The sequence below is a fragment of the Leptinotarsa decemlineata genome, unplaced genomic scaffold (assembly GCF_025532065.1).
Source record: "Leptinotarsa decemlineata unplaced genomic scaffold, Ldec_3_MD MMD2_tig00002159_RagTag_RagTag, whole genome shotgun sequence".
In the NCBI taxonomy this organism is placed as follows: Eukaryota; Metazoa; Arthropoda; class Insecta; order Coleoptera; family Chrysomelidae; genus Leptinotarsa; species Leptinotarsa decemlineata.
The window spans coordinates 6,473,001-6,490,297 of NW_027412574.1; the positions used below are offsets into that span (position 1 = coordinate 6,473,001).

Sequence of the window (17,297 nt, forward strand, 5' to 3'; positions counted from 1 at the left end):
CTTCATTGATTCCAGTGGCGCATTTGCTTTTTCAGCTATTTCGAAAAATAAAGTCAGAAAAAAATAAAAACCATTTTTCGACATTTCTGTTTTTTCCGGATACCTCCGGATATCGGTAGTCGGAATTTCAGAACTTTCTCAACGGCATATTGTTAGTCAGGTAAATGCACAACTTTGTCCCAATTTAACCATCTTTGTATCTCTCATAATTTCCGAGATCCCAATGGTGAGGATCTAGTTACTATTCACTGCGGCAATTCAATAAAATCCATATTTTCGTAAAATGAGTTTTCCATTTATTAAAGAACCTTGAAAACATGACATGTATCATCCTAGAACTATAACTGGAAGAAAAACAATTCTTGAGAAATAAGTTTCGGCTACTAAGTTAGCTTCATTAGTAAATTATTATCACTGGATATCTTTTCTTCAAAGATTCTGAATAATTATATAGAAATTCATGAACATTTTGAGGAAGATGACAATTTCAGTGCTCACAAAAGCAATTCAATTGCAAAAAAGTTTCAGTACAAGTCTTCAGAAAATTTGACATCTTGAAATTACAGTCTCCTAGCTAAGCCTCTGAGATGAGTAGAAGCAGTAGTTACAGAGTTACTGTGTGTTTCTTGAATGTATAAGATCCATGTAACAATTATTCATAATGTATTTTCGGTGAAAATATTTTGAGTTTTTAATAATAATAAAATAAATAATTTGAAGTAGGGGTATTTTATTAATTATTATTATTATCCATTTATGGTGCTGAATAAAATATCTTATAATTCACTTCACTGTATTTTTTTAATTCATTCGACGTTTCTCTGCAAAAATTCACAAATGAACGTAGATTTTATTATTTTCAACAGATAGACCAGCCACACACTGACATGGCAACTTTATTCTAAAAATTTTTAGCCACCAAAACAGAACACATTAATTCTTGATACAATGCAAGTGCCTGTCTTCGAATACTGGCGATTGAAAAGTTGATCTTGGTTTTTCAGTTGCAATGTCATCTTGCATCATGTTATTTTTCGTTATTTTTCATGAAATATTTTTGATAACGTAGCGAAAGAATACTGGACACTACATAAACATGAAAAAGCTGAAAATGAAATATTAAGAAAATTTTGAGTATTTATAGGGTGTGAAAACTGAGATGAGACCAGTGTCACCATTTTTCGGGTATGAAGTCCGTCTGGAATTTTCTTCCTAACGTTTCGCTGGCGCGAGTGGCTTCCTCAGAGCATTATACGTCCTGAGTTCTCCGATGACTGGATGTTACGTCTGCGTAAAGCCTATTTATGTTAATTCAGGTAGTTAGGTGTGCTAATACCTGTACCTGGATAAGGTAAATCGCATAAAGCGTGTTTATGTTGACTCTGCCATTCTGGTGTGATTGTACCTGGATTGGGTGAATTGTCAATAAAATTCGTTGACATTTTTCTACCAGCCGTCAAGCTATTTTCTATTTTTCAACTTCTAAAAATGGGATTCAATATTTGGTGGATATTCACAGTTTCTTCTTTTCTGTTGAAATTATCCGTTTGTTTGTGGATCTCTATTGCCTCCCACACCTACCAGTCGGCTATGATATCCCTGTGTGGGGGCAATGAGTTTTGTGTTTTCAAACAGAACCATGTGGTTTCCTTTACTGAGTGCGTGTTCCGCCACAGCCGATTTGTCCGTGTGGCCTAGTCTGCAGTTTCTTTCATGATCCTTCAGCCTGGTTCCCATGGATCTGTTAACGGTGCCGATATATAACTTCCCACAAGTGCACGGTATGCGATATACCTCGGCTGCTGATGTGGGTCTCTTTTGTCTTTAGCCAACCTGAGACTTTGTTATATCTTCTTGGTGGGTTTGAAAACCGTTTTAATGTTTGGTTTTTCCAAGAGTTTTCCAATTCTGAAATGGAAGAAGAATAGGAAGAAATTCCAAAACCCTCGGCCATTTTGTGAGATAGGACCAGTTCACTTCAATTCTAAATCCTCGACATATTTTTTTCATGAATTCTATAGTCGTTTCGGTACTTAACTAAAGTTTAATCGGCGGTCGCCGACTGCATTCATTTTGCAGTGAAATCATGTGTTTGTTTGCTGGCCGACATATCGGTCAGGGGCGGCTTCAGATTCGTTACATTGTTACCCTTTTCGAAGACTTTTCGCCCCGAAATGTCATCATTGGCGTGTGTCGATACCTGCAGGACTCCCCATATCTGCACTGTGAAGTTCGATGGAAGTAACACTCCACAGTCTTCATGCTCGGTCGTGGAAGATGGTTATCGCACACCAAAATCTTGATGCCGCTGGATCTGAAGATCGTTTCCAACATTCTATTTTCGGGATTGCCAAATCCACGAGACTCTGGTCGAGCATCGTGTACCTCAGTCTGGTAAGACTGCTCCAGACATCTTCATAGGACGGTTTGTTTCGAGAATGCTTTTTGGTCACTGAGTAGAAAATGTTTCTTTCACCCTTCTTCAACTGGTAACACTCCTCCGACTTCAGGATTTTGTTCTCGTAATGTTTGGAGCTGACCGAATTTCTTGTTGAATTCTACAGCGATACCCCTGGACATTCAGAGATCCTCTGCCACGCAGTGAGCTAGTGCGTAACCAACTGGAACCTTGAAAAGGTCTCGTGGCTCTTTTTGAGTTACCCCATGTACGAACTTTTGTCCGTTCGAGTATAAAGACATTAACTTCGAGAACGTCATTTCATCCTCTGGTGGAGCCAATCTATTAAAATGGACGACCCTAGGCTTTCCTCGAGGTGGCTTATGGATTCGGTAGACGAGGTCATTTATCTTCTTCATGATTTTGTACGGATCTTCCCACGAGTTCCGCAACTTCGGTGCTAAACCACGGCGTCGCTTAGGGTTGTATCGACAAATTAATCACCGGTTTCGAATCCTCCAGCATTCGCCTCAATATCATAGGCCTTCTTCATCCTATCGCACTCCGGATGTTCAAGCAGACTCGTTCATGGTTGTCGTCCACTCTCTGTCGAAGTTTGCTGACATAGTCTTTCCCCGCAGTGTCTTGTTCTGGTGGCGTCCCAAATTTCAGATCGGAAGGAAACCGCAACTCTCGGCCCATTATAATACTGGCAGGGGTTTGGCCGGTTGACTCGTGCACTGCCGAACGATAGGCCAACAGGTAGGTACTGGTCCCAGTATCTTTGACAGTCAGAGAACACCTTGGACAAGTGGCGGTTTATGGTCTTATTAATCCGTTCCTCCATTCCATCGGACTGAGGATGTAAGGCTGTGTTTCTGGTCTTTCGAATGTCCAACATATATTTTGGAACATGTTGGACTCGAAATTTCTGCCCTGGTCCGAATGCAGGACCAAGCCTATGTAGGGCATAGGCTTCTGCCCACTTACTGAAGTAGTATATGGCTACCAGGATGTATTTGTTCCCACGGTCGGACTCTGGGAACGGGCCGGCGATGTCGATGGCGATTCTCTCAAAACCCACGTTATACTGGCGCATTGGAGCTTTCGGTCGTATCCGAGGTTCGTTACTGGCAGCACATACAGCAACATTTTCTGCACCAGTCCTTGACGTTGGCTTGACAATTAACCCAGTAAAACCGTTGTCTTACTTTGTGGTGGGTCTTTGTTACTCCCAGATGTCCTCCAGTGACTCCATCATGGATTTCTTTGAGCACCTCCCGTCGTCTGCTCCTGGATTCCACTGTCTGGCGCCTTTCTTCTCTACCGTCTTCAGGCTCCAACACCCGCTTCAGAACCCCGTTTTCCAAGGAAAGAGAGTTCTATTGGGCCCAGTCGGACTTAACCGCTAGCGCCTATAGCTTTAGTTCTACAAATAGCTGCTTCCTTCTCTTCTGCTCGTCGACAATGTGAGCAGTCTCCGTGACAAGTCATCTGCGTTTTTTACAGAGGGCTTGCTGGATACAGGCTAACGATTGCTCCTTCTCATCGAACCTCTCTAGTTTTCCTGATTTGGTGTTGGTTCTTTGAATGCTTGGACATTTGCTACGCACATGCCCAACAGTTCCAGCATCTCATTTGTTTTCTCTCAGGCAACACTTCTTTTATCACCTTTCTAATGGTGGCCTCAATATCAGCAAGCACCTGTCCATCTTCCTCGATAGTTAGAACTTTGCTCTGGCTCGTATAGGATTATTTTACAGCCTCACACTCCAGAGCTCTTGCCAGTGCATCCACGAGATGTTTGGGACGAGCTAGTGTCACTAGTTTCTTGGTCGCGAAGTCCGTCCAAGAATGCCTGAATTGCTAACCGCTCCATTACATTTTCCGGTGTAGCAGGATATGCCAGACGAACCAATCGAGTAATGTCGGCTTCAAATTCCTGTAGAGATTTTCCTGATTTCTGGTAGCGGTTCTTCAGCTGTGAATGGTAAACGTGATCTAGGTAGGCCTGCACATACCGTTGGTCATAAGTTGGTCATAGTCTTCCCGTTCTTGGGCCGTGAGGGTTTACAAAATATTCGTTGCTTCTCCATGCAACGCCAGTGTTAATGCTACCGCCTTTTCTCCTGCATTCCATCCATTCGCTCTGGCCGCAGCTTCGAATTGTCGGCGGTAATTTGCCCAAGAAGTTTTTCCGTCGAACTGGGGCGGCTTCATGGAGAGCTTTCTGGTTCAGAACAGATTTTAACATCTTTCAGTTCCGAAATTGAGTTTTCGATAACAATTTCTGTGGTGTGGGCAGAATTAACGATTTGGTTTTGGAAATTGCTAATTGTTTCCTTCACCTTGCAGATTTCTGCCTGAACTCCGCTTTTGATTTCCTCTACTTCCGTGTTCATTTCCTTCCTGATTTTGTCTATCTCTGTCTCGATGGTACCTATCCTTTCTTCGAGTAGACTCGCCACACCACAAAGTTCTTTCTTTGAGCCTTCTGTATTTTCTAGAAGCTTTTCCTTCAAGCTATTCGAATTTTGTTGAAGTTCATCGAGTTTGCTCATTATTGAAGTCATATCACCCCAGAAACTTCGAATAAATAAGTCCGTTAGGCGCACTTTCCTCGAACACATTTTGTCTCTTATTGTCATTTTCCACAAAACTGTATACGTCCACTTATTTTAATTGAATCCTAAACATTTATTTACTTCCACAAGTCTATTTTTTCGCGAGAAAGGTCTATCAGTTTATTTTTCCGTAGTCCTGTACTGTCCACTTCGCGAAACACAACGAATCACCAGTCTCTCTGCGCAAACAAATAAGTCTTATAGTCAATTTCACCGCAATACACAAAGATTGTCCACCAAGCGCTCACAGATTTATTTTACAAATCCCACTTCTGACACCAATTGTAACAAATTAAAGAATTTACTGTCCTAAATAAATTTATTTTCGACAATATTTCACTATCACGAACTAATTTATTTACAACACTTAGCAACTAACGCTTAATTTATTTCCACTATTTGAATTTCTTGTTTAACCGCTCGATTCACTTTCTGAGAAGCCGACTTAATATATCGGTAACGATCGTTCTAGAATTCTATAGTCGTTTCGGTACTCAACTAGAGTTTAATCGGCGGTTGCCGACTGCATTCCTTTTGCGGTGATGTCATGTGTATGTTCGCTGGCCGACATATCGGTCGTTAAAATATAATATAAAAAAAATCTGAAAACTACTTTTGCAGAGTAAACACCGATATAAAACATTTAGGCAGATACTATAGTGTGTAGCAAACCTATGATTTTCAAATCATCTCGTGGTTCTTTGATTGGTAACACACTTTATTTATCATTATATGCTAGTTCAAAACCTCTTCTGGTGGTAATCTCACAATGAAGTGTTTATGTCTATCAAATACTTACTTCAGAGCAATAATTAATCACTTTCAACTAATAATTTATAACACTTGCAAGAATAGCAGGATACACCAGGAATTATTTATCATTATCTACAGGGATACAGTTTGATTACTCTTAACTTTTTTAGGTATTGTGTGAACAACGTTTCGAATGGATTCCAACTAGTGGTGGTGATATTCCAGAAGGCGCTGTAGAAGGTGGTAAAACTTCTGATGGTGAACCACTTTATATTGGCAGGGCATATCACGAAGGTTCCCATACCGTTGGAAAAGTGAGTATATTATGAAGAGGGGTTATAATGAACCACTGATGAAAGTTATTTGTTTACACAATTCAGCACTGGTGTATGTCAACTATTTCAGATTGAAACCCCTGGTCTGGTTGGTTTAGATATATTTTTCAGTGAGAGGGAAGCTGAGGAGTTTTACTTGATCCCTTCCAATTTGTTCCGTTTATATTAACCGTTTCTTTTCTGTTACTTTATTTGATTAATTTTGGTCATCTCTGAGATTTTGAATTTTCAAATTGTTTCATCTATTGTAAAAAAAATCTGTACCAACTCCACCTCTTTTAGCTAGTAAAGTAAGATCATTTCCATCACATCAATCTAATGTTTGCTTAAGATTGAAGTATTTCCACAAATTATTTAATACAATACAGATTACTTAATACAGTATTATTTACTAATACAGTTTCGACTTCTGAGGGTTGCCGTTCGTAGGGGTGTGACAGCTGGTTAACGGAAAAACAGATTTTAAACATAAATGCTGACAAAAGGTTTATATTTGTCCTTCTGTTTCCAGTATCCAATAGGCATCACTTATACCAACGACAGAAATATTTCTTCATTAATTCTTTGACCTCTTTGATATGTACTAACATCAACAAATTACGTCTAAGCTTTAATTTTTAAAATCATAGAGTGATTCAAAGTTAAATCCACATTATTCGTTAGAACAAAAGCAATCTTCCTACAAGCAATCCCGAGATCTATTCAAGAGGCCAAATAAAGGCGAATGTCTTATTTTATTCATGGAATTTTAAGAACCTCTAAATCTTCGAAGTGGAGAGATAGATCTGTCGGGGGGAAACGCACCTACAACATGGTGGTTAAACCCATATAAGCAAATATGCTACTATAGTCTGGTGACCAAAGATTTAACAAACGAACTCTATTAACAAACTAAACAGATTGCAAAATGTGTATGTTTTAGAATAATCGGAGCAATGAAAACCACTCCAATAGCTGCATTAGAGACACTCTTGAGTTTTCCTCCTTTACATCTTGCTATAATGGGGGACACAAAGGTGGGCCAATGCAAACAGAAAAATTCACCGAGTTACATTGGATCAGGAAAAACAATAAATATGTTATTTACCCATATGACACCAAAATACATATTCGGCACAAACTTGGTGGTTGAAGTATTAAAGCGCGAAGAGAGGGAATGAACACTCCTCCCCAGAACGATCCTTCTCAGAACATGATCGGCAGAAACACCTGGTATACATATGGGTTGAAAACCGAACATAGGACGAGAGCTACAATTTTCTGTGCGGGGACAAATCTTCATTTCAGTTATACACTCGGTCAGTACACATCAGGCTGAAGTGTATGCAATCTTCCAATGTGCAAGGAACATTAATATGAGGCCCCAGTGGAATGAGCGGGTCAATATTTTCACAGACAGCATTTGGGGCACTGAAAAACACAAAAATAATGACATCGAGACGGGAATGTCGTTAGGAAATGAGAAAACTGGCGGACAGGAAATGATTGACTTTATACTGAGTGTAAGGACCCTCAAGCATCGCATCCAACGAACGAGCTGACGAGAGTACCAGACAAGAATCATTAACCCCATTCATAGGCCATGAACCAGCTTTGGGTTTCACAAAGGCTTTCGTACGGAATCAGATTAGAAAGTGTGTCTATATATGAATTTAAAAAGTAATGGAAAAACGTATCCGGAAACATTCTTACAAGGAAAAATCTTTATGAAGGGATATTCAACAATTACAGGACTACCCACTGGACACTGTTCATTAAGAGGACACCTTAACAAAATACAGCTTACAACGGAGACCTTAACTGCAGGCAGTTAAGGTCTCAAGGTCTTCAAGGACAGCCCAAATTATGTCCAGAAGAATGTGACATACATCCAGGAAGGAACGTGTACAATATAGTACAATGAACAAGATTGTTAGAATGGGTGTCATGAAAAAGATGGAAGAAAAACGCAATAAGCCCATGAGGCTGCAGTGTTTTTCGGAGACTTGGGAGAAATGGACAATTCAGATGCGGTTTCCAAGTACCTACTAGAGAAAAAAAGTCTGATCTAGGTAAATAGGCAAAGTCTATGCAAGCACCAAATGCTGACTGGGCTTCAGTCGGATAGGAATCGAGTTCACATTGACTCGCTGCTGCCTCCTGAACTAAACTGTTAAGTGACTATGCTGATTTGGTCATTATTATTTTGACAATTACTACTACACTATTACAAACTAAATTAAATGAATGACTTATTTCAGAATAACCATGTTTCTTTTCGTGATAGAACTAATTAGTAGGTACCTTGCAGATTCTTCTTAGAAAACGAGAGCTCCCAACTCATTGTGTTATATAATTTATGGAAACCTAACCCCAAATATTTTTTACAGGTTCACCCAAGTCATGGATGCTGCTACATTCCATTCAATGGAGGAGAACATGCTCATCAACAGTATGAAACTCTGGTACTGAGATCTTAAATAATTTCCATAATATAATGTATAGATTCAGACATTAAATATGTTTTTGCTTTACACTGTTTTTTAATGATTTTCAGTAGACATTTTAAATTGTAATATTTTTAAAATAGTTCCTATCATACAGGATTCCCTTTTTGTTTGAACACTATTTTATAATATGTTTTCACTGCTAGTTATTAGTCGAAAAATAATCGTCAATGGTCCAATGGAGAATCTCAAATATATCTGTTTCTTTTCAGTTTCGTACCGACATACGAATTTTTATTTCAATATAACAAAATTTATATGTAGGCTCTTTTCGACAATTTCCATTTAACATTAATAAATATTTGTCCAGTACTAGGAATTCACTGGACCTGAACTTCAGGTCACCTATAGACCGATTTGGGAATATGGATATTTGAAGGGTGTAACCAAATCACACCAAGGCAACATGAGTCCCATTAAAATATATTTCACTAAAAATTTTGGGTATGAATATTTGAGATTTACAAAAATGGGTGAGTCATGTCGGATTTTCCTCATTATTAGTATTTATCGAAATATGGTCGGCAGTAACACCTGGTAAACAATATGGGTTGAAAACCGAGCTACAATTTTCTGTACGGAGACAAATCTTGATTTCAGTTATACACTCGGTCAGTACATATCAGGCTGAAGTGTATGCAATCTTTCAATGCGCAAGGAACATTAATATGAGGCCTCAGTGGAACGAGCGGGTCAATATTTTCACAGACAGCATTTGGAGCACTGAAAAACATAAAAATAATGACATCGAGACGGGCATGTCGTTAAGAAATGAGGAACAGATTGACTATATACTGAGTGTAAGCACCCTCAAGCATCGCATGCAACGAACGAGCTGACGAGAGTGCCAGATAAGAATCATCAACTCCATTTATAGGCCATGAACCAGCTTTGGGTTTTACAAAGGCTTTCGTTGAAATGAAAAACAACCAAAAAAAAATAGTCACGTGAAACGCATCAATTTCAAAAAATCCAAAAGTGGAATAATATCTTGTAAAATGCAAACAACTTGTTAGTTCTGAAAACTTGTTATTTCAAATTCATTTTCTTTAAAGTAGCACCATATCGAATGTGTTTTTCTACAAAATCCAAATAGTGGTAATTCAATTCTGGTCACAAGTAATGAATATATTATTTTGGACCTCGTATGAAGTGACTTCAAAAAATATCTACTTTTGAAGAGTAAGTTTGTGTCTACAAATATAATACTGTGATATATCATATCTAACTTCAATGAAAATCATAAGTGATTCATAATTTCACATGTTGCACAAATTTTAATTTCACTTAAAAGTTTTGGAGAACATCCTCTGGATGGAAGATCGTCTGGATTACAGTCACCTGGAAGATTAAACCATGCTTCCTTATTGGTAAGTTTTCGTATTTCTCCCACTAAGACGTCCCCACGGCTGTGGGACGTCCCACTAATACTTCCCCACAGCCGTGGGGACGTCTTAGTGGGAGATTTTCTCCATGCTGTCTTATTCTACGACTCGTCCTTCAATAACAGTTGGGTCCAGAAATGTGGTCTAACGATAGTATATGAACATTTCTGATTGCAAGTTGTTTGTTATTGCTTTCTAATAATTAGTCTTATCCTTCAAGAACAGTTGCGTCCAGAAATGCGGTCTTACGATAGTATATGAACATTTCCGATCGAATAATTGCTACAAAAAATACAGGTCCGTATTTGAAGTTTCAAAGTTGAGGGTGACTCAAGTCGAATGATAACCCTGTATAAAATTTTTATGATTATATTGTGATAGTCTACCAACAGACTTCCGATATTTCTGAAAGTAAAGAAGATAAAGCAGGACACTAAATTTCGAAAATTTCTGTTTTTCCCTTAGAGCTCCAGATCTGAAGATTCAAAAATAGGTAATTTCAAAACGATTGAACCTACTTCTACCTCTTACTGTTTACGAGATCTCTAAACACAAACTCGAATTTGAATAACCCTATAAATAATGACATTTGAATAATCAGAATCGTCTGTTAGAACATTATACAAAAAAAAATTCAGTCAGGTGGATTCATGAAATAAAAATTGTACAAAGGGACATTTTCACAGATTGGATTATTTGAAGTAATACACTGTTTACCATAACATTAAATGATTCATTTCGTGATAAGATAACACTACTTATCACATGATGTACTGTCATCATATACTAGGTAGGTACCTATGTGGTGTAGTGACTAAAGGTGTAGACTTCAATGGCAGGTAATTATTTTTTATTTTGCAATAGTGCTCCACTGTATAAAAGAGACTGATTTTTGATTAGGTACTTAAACTGAGTGTACATAAATTGTATTGTAATTAAACAAAAAATAACTTCGAAATCCATGCAATACATAAAAATTTACATATATCATTAATGTAGGCGTTGTATATTACTGCACTTTATGAGGTACAACAATCAAACAAATAACTATATGATTAATTATAAACGAAACAAAACAGATAATAGTTAATAGGTTCCATATAGAAAAGGTAAAATTTGTAATTGACAGAAATGAATAATTTACCTGAAGTACGCTACTCTCCAAAAGATGGTGACATGTTTCACATGACACTTTTCTGTATTATTTTCAGGTTACGGTTTCAAACCTGAATACGATCCTCACCATCAAGCAAGTGGATATTATCAAAATCCAGACAATCATTATCCTTCATATTCCCCTCCACCCTACCCATGCACAGAATACAACCAGCCTGTACCTCCACGACAACATTACCCTGTGAGCCATTCTGAACCGGGATATTTTTCGAAAAATAATTTCCATCCAGGAGGATTTGGAAATGCATTCACAGGTAATCGAAATATTACCTAGACATCATTGATTTATATTGATGTATCAGTTTCTCCAGAAAATATTTTGGCCATACATCAATGTGAAAATATTTTTCTCCACACAAGTTTCGTCATCCAAGGCTACCATCAGGCCATGGCCATAATTCAATAGAAAACACCAAAACACAACACTCAAACAGCTTAGCTTAGCTTAGAACACGACAAGTGACACATTAATAATTATTTTTTCAATTGTCATCAATGATAGTAAGTATGGAGCCTAGCTCCCTTACCCTTGTGGCTGGCACACACCATCTGAGGGATCAACAGAAAACTTGAAAAATAATTCTGAATATGAGTGAGCATGGACATCTCATAAGACGCCATCTATGGGGTCGACAGAAAACTCAAACCTTGCTTACCAAAGATGAACCTCCAAATGAAAAATGAGCTATGGTTGTTTTGAAAGCTGTAGTGTTACACTGAAATTGATTTCTCATTAAGCAATATTTATATTCGATAGCAAGTTCTGAGTTTTCTGTCAATTCCGTAGATGATGAGTGATGTGCATACTTACTTATACTCAGTTCTCGCATACTTATATTGAATGGAACAATGTATTCATGACTCACCCTAGCACCACTGATGAGATCTAATGCAGGTCGAAATTGCGGTATCTGGTGTTACATTACGAATGTATATTATTTGGCTCTGTTTCATCTACCTTAAGTATTGATTAAGGCTCAGTTTGTTAGCTTAGTTCAATTATTTAGAATTGCCAGCTTCTGCTTGTTATACTTGCTATTTGATAAATAATTATAATACTCTTTTTACTTTTTATATAATCGTTTTATATAAACAATACCACGAAGTAAATCTGCATCAAACCTCTTGCTTTTTTAAGCATTGAAAATGAAATGAAATTAAAAGAAGTTTGGACATTATTGATGGTATGGTTGGGTTATTTTCCACGGCCAAGTTCAGAAACAGTGTTTTCAAACATTTAGATTAAAATATCTATATAGCTTAAAATGCTTATACTTTGCTGTTTATTCTGTCATTGTTGATAACACTTCAATTTTTATATTTTTGTTGGACGATAGTTGATAGGGGCGTAGTTGAAATTTGGACCTAGGACATAGATGGTAACTCGGGCCTGATCAGGAGATCCTTCAATTTACTTTATTCACTTGTAGCTAACACCGTGGACTTTCACAACAAGAAATGTGACAATATGTGATTTTTTTATTACCAAAATTCACGATCTACTTAAAAAATCTCTGATTAACCCGTTATTTTTCACAATGAAACCCCCACTCAGTTGATAGTAGGTTCCCTTAAGGAGGAAAAACAGTCTATTTAGTAGCGCAAGTACTTGTGAAATCGTGAAACATAAAAAACTCAGGAAAAGATGATCAACAGTGCTGAAAAATTGAAATCTTTCATTTTTGAATTTTGAGGTACTAATTTTTGAAAGCCTTAGAACTGACAAATATTATTCCCATTCTCAAAACTATCACGGATAAAGAAAACAAAGACTTAGAGATCTGTAACCATTTTGCCTATATTATAAAAAATATTGGTGCATATACTTAATGATCCAATGTATGTATGTACATGAAAAAACTTAACAGATATGCTCTACAGTCAGTTTTACTGATAGTAATGAACATTAGTATTGGAACAGTATTGGTCCTACTGGATTATAGTGCTCATATGATTGAACTGAAAGACACACTTTCTAATAAGAAAATAGGTAGTATATAGTTTACTGTAAAAAAATATAATTTGTCTACAATAAAAAAAAAGGAATAGTGAATTAATGCCAGTAGCATTAGATCGTGAAAAGGTGTCATTTTACGAAATTTTATAAGACATCAAAGACAAATAAATTATAGAAATTGCCACCATATGTGGATTATGAAGTAATGCTAAGTGTCAGAATTATACTTATATATTATTTTGTGAAAGGTTTGGGAGAAAAAACATATCACACCATTCTTGAACAAGATAGTAACTTTGATTAATATTTCCTTGGTATATCAAAGCGACACATGAATAAAAATATCTTGGTTATTTTTTGTGTGTGAGAATTGCCACATTACATTTTTAAATTTGCAATAGGTTGCAATATTTTTGTTAAATAAAATTAAAAAACCTCGTGTATATATATATATATATATATATATATATATATATATATATATATATACTATAATTTATTTCAATATCATATTTCATTGGCATTGTCATATCAACAACTGAGAAGAATTCATTTGATATTATAATTTTTTCGTATATATTTGTAATTTATAAAGTCCTACAATTTATCAATCTTTTTAAACCAACAAATCTTACCTTTCCTTTATGTGCTATTATTGCATTATTTACTTATTTTAGCTGAGGATGTGATGTAGCTTTTCAAAGGACTGAAATGTTAATGGACTAATTACTGGCACTATAAGTATTATTATCATCTGCTGATAGAAAATATTGCTCAAACCCAAAAAAAACCTTGAGAATATGAAATAACAAATACATTTTACATGTTCTTTATTATATTCAACTGTTGAATATAATCTGACTTATTCTTAACAGCTTATGACTGGGTAGATACCAGTGCATATGGTGGTGTACCATCCACTGCTCTACGAGGTGGAGTTGATGTAGATGGACATGTTATTTATGTTGGCAGAGCATTCCACGAAGGAGACTGGATACCGGCAAAAGTTATTCCTGGAAAAAATGTAGCATATATCGCATATAATGGATTGGAGCATGCCAAAGATAGATTCCAGGTAAAAATATGTAAAGAAAAAATACTGTTTTGATACAATCGTATATGTAGTCTAATGAAACAATTATCCCACACAACAGAACTACAATACTTTCTCTCGACACTGCTAGACAAGTAATGAGATATTTAGTGTACATCAGTATGGCTTTCAGAATTTTAAGAGTGACTTTGTGACTTATCCAAAGCTTTTGACTGTGTCAATTACAGCATATTGCTTCGGAAACTAACAAGATGTGGTTTTAGGGACAACAGTCATATTTAGATTAGTTCATACCTTTCTGATAGAAAACAATTTGTAAGAACGTCATCTGACTCGGACGTTGGAGAGATAGATTGTGGAGTACCTCAAGGCTCTGTATTAGATCCTATACTGTTTCTGTCATATATTAATGATTTAACCAACATATCGATTAAAGGAAGGTTTACCTTATTTGCTGACGACACCACATTATTTTGGCATGACAAGGACAAAAACAGATTGCATAACAAATGCGCCAAGACATGAAAAAAGTGAAGAATTGGTTTGACTCGAATCTTTTATCTTTGAATACCAACAAAACAAATATACTAGCATTCAAGTATAATATACCTGATATCCCCCTAGACAATAACACAATAAAAAATAACTCCACTATGAAATTTTTGGGAATTTATCAGGATATTGCACACATCAACAACAAATGGGCATCAGGATGTTTTGCACTGAGAAACATCTCACAGGAACTGGGGTTTGCTGCAGCTAAAGTAGTGTACTATGCCTTAATAGACTCTCATCTAAGGTATGGTATAACCTTTTGGGGTGTTTGCAGTAAACAACTTATGTAGTCGGTACATAAAATAAGGATGAACTATGAATATACAGCTACAGCCACATACCACACAAGGCGGTCAAATGAACTGAATCTACCAATTCTAAAAACATGTTTGGGTCAATACTCGTTGATATATATATATACTGGAATCAGGATATACAATAAACTTCCCAATAAAATCAAAGAGACTCCTTTTATCATATTTAGAAAGAAATGTACAAAACTATTAAGTGGCAAAGCCTATTATGACCTACAAGAATATGTTGATGATGCCCTGTAATTTAGAATGTTCGGACATTTCGATTGTATTGTGTGGGAAAAAAATATTTTTATTTGTTGTCTTAGTTCTTGCCATGTAACCATTGCATATGTATGTACATATAGTTTATATGTTATTTTAATCATTTACATTGTATACATTTATACTTCATGTTTATATTAATATTTATTTATGACATTGTGTTTGTAACAAAAATGCTATTCTTAAACAATAAACATATTATCAATCAATCAATTAATGAAAGGTAACATCGGAACTTGTAAAAAATAGCGAAAAAAGTATTTCATTAGATTAATTTTTGACTGAAAAAATCGAGCGCGCGAACATTTTTGAGTCCATAAGATGGATGAGTATGAATTCGAGTCGATGAAGGCGAATGTAGGGATTGAAAACGATCGCTTACGTGAATTACCCTCTATTGAGTATGATCATCCGACCACGCAGACTCTGAATATTCCATGGTTTGGCGTTCCTTCTTTCACTTATTCTCTCAATAAGCGAGTCAGTACAGAACATGACACACAAACATGTGTCAGTCTGAGATCGGTACTGTTCCCAGAATTTTTCAACCAACATCCAAGAATGATATTCAATTCAAGTTTGCAGTTTTTTGTAGTTGCATGAAATTGCATGCCGAGTAATGTAGTTTATATTTTTGAGATGTTTGGAATATTTCTTCTGAATCGAAATAAGGCGGTGGGGAGGAATCCATACCTATGACTTGGCCAGAATAAATATTTCAGAAAAAATAACGCTGTTTGGGAACGATACGAGTAAACTTTGGAATAATAAAAATCCTGAAACACTTCTTGAGATTATCAGGGATGATATGTATGAGGTGAAAGATGGTGCGACTCAAGCCACTTATCCATGAATATGGCAAAAACTAATATTATGTCTTTCAAAGGTGAATTAGATGAGCTTGCATTGGGTGAGGATGTTTAGGAAGCGCTAAACATACAAGATTTCTAGGTGTTCATGTATATTGCAGACTGACATTCGATGAACATGTTTCAAATTTAAATAAAAAATTGTCCTCTGGATGTTATGCAGTAAGAGTAACCTTGAATGAACTTGGTCTTTCTTCCACCAATGTTGTGTACCATTCCTTAGTAGAATATAGAATCCCACTTGATATATGGAATTCCATTCTGGGGGGTGTGTAATATGAATCTCATATACTCTATTTTTGTACTACAAAAACGTGCAGGAAAATACATGTACGAATCAAGAATTCGAAATTCCTGCAAACCTCTTTATGTTAAACATAAAATGTTAACAGTATTCACAATTTTGTTATTGAACCAATATGTTAAGAAATAACCCAAACATATTGACTAAATAATAAAACTCCAGTTGCAATTATCATTAGATTACACTATCCATCATCTGGATTTGAATGTGACATTGCATTTGAGAAAAGACGTGAATAGCAAAACCAACAACCAAAATTTTGAAAACGTTTGATTTGTCTATTCGATTTATTGTTATTTTTGTTGGATATATTGAACAGCTCTTTTGTATTATCTGAACCTTTGGACATTTTTTAATGAAAGTATGTTCATTCTATAGGTCTTATGCGAACAACATTTTCATTGGTTGCCTGGCCAAGGAGGATATGTACCTCCTGACGCTGTAGAAGGTGGTATGACAGCCCAAGGGGAACCTCTTTATATTGGCAGAGTTTACCATTCAGGATCTCAAACAATTGGAAAAGTAATTATTACTAATTTCATTTAATCTAGAAGCAAAATTAAGTATTTCATTCATTTCAGGTACATCCGAGTCATGGTGTTTGTTATATTCCTTTCGATGGAAGAGAAATAGCGTATCCCAATTATGAAATCCTAGTTCTAAGAAGATAAATCTGGAGTCACTTATGAAATTGAGACCTAAACCATAATTTGAAGGCAAACTATTATAGTTCAACAGATTTGAGTTAGATAAATTTCATTGTATTGATATTATCAGAAAATCTCTATGCTCCTATATTAAAATATGTGGTACTTTCCGTATA

General features: G+C 36.2%; 1 protein-coding gene across 1 annotated transcript in view; it reads left to right on the plus strand.

Annotated features, from left to right (window-relative positions):
- Window positions 1-17,297, plus strand: part of LOC111512644 (uncharacterized) — a 33,714-nt gene extending 16,417 nt beyond the window's left edge. The window contains exons 3-8 of the mRNA XM_023168790.2: window positions 5,946-6,089; window positions 8,480-8,567; window positions 11,193-11,411; window positions 13,990-14,189; window positions 16,853-16,996; window positions 17,056-17,297. Coding sequence (XP_023024558.2) covers window positions 5,946-6,089; window positions 8,480-8,567; window positions 11,193-11,411; window positions 13,990-14,189; window positions 16,853-16,996; window positions 17,056-17,145 — 885 coding nt within the window. The 3' untranslated portion in view covers window positions 17,146-17,297. The remainder of the gene's footprint in view (window positions 1-5,945; window positions 6,090-8,479; window positions 8,568-11,192; window positions 11,412-13,989; window positions 14,190-16,852; window positions 16,997-17,055) is intronic.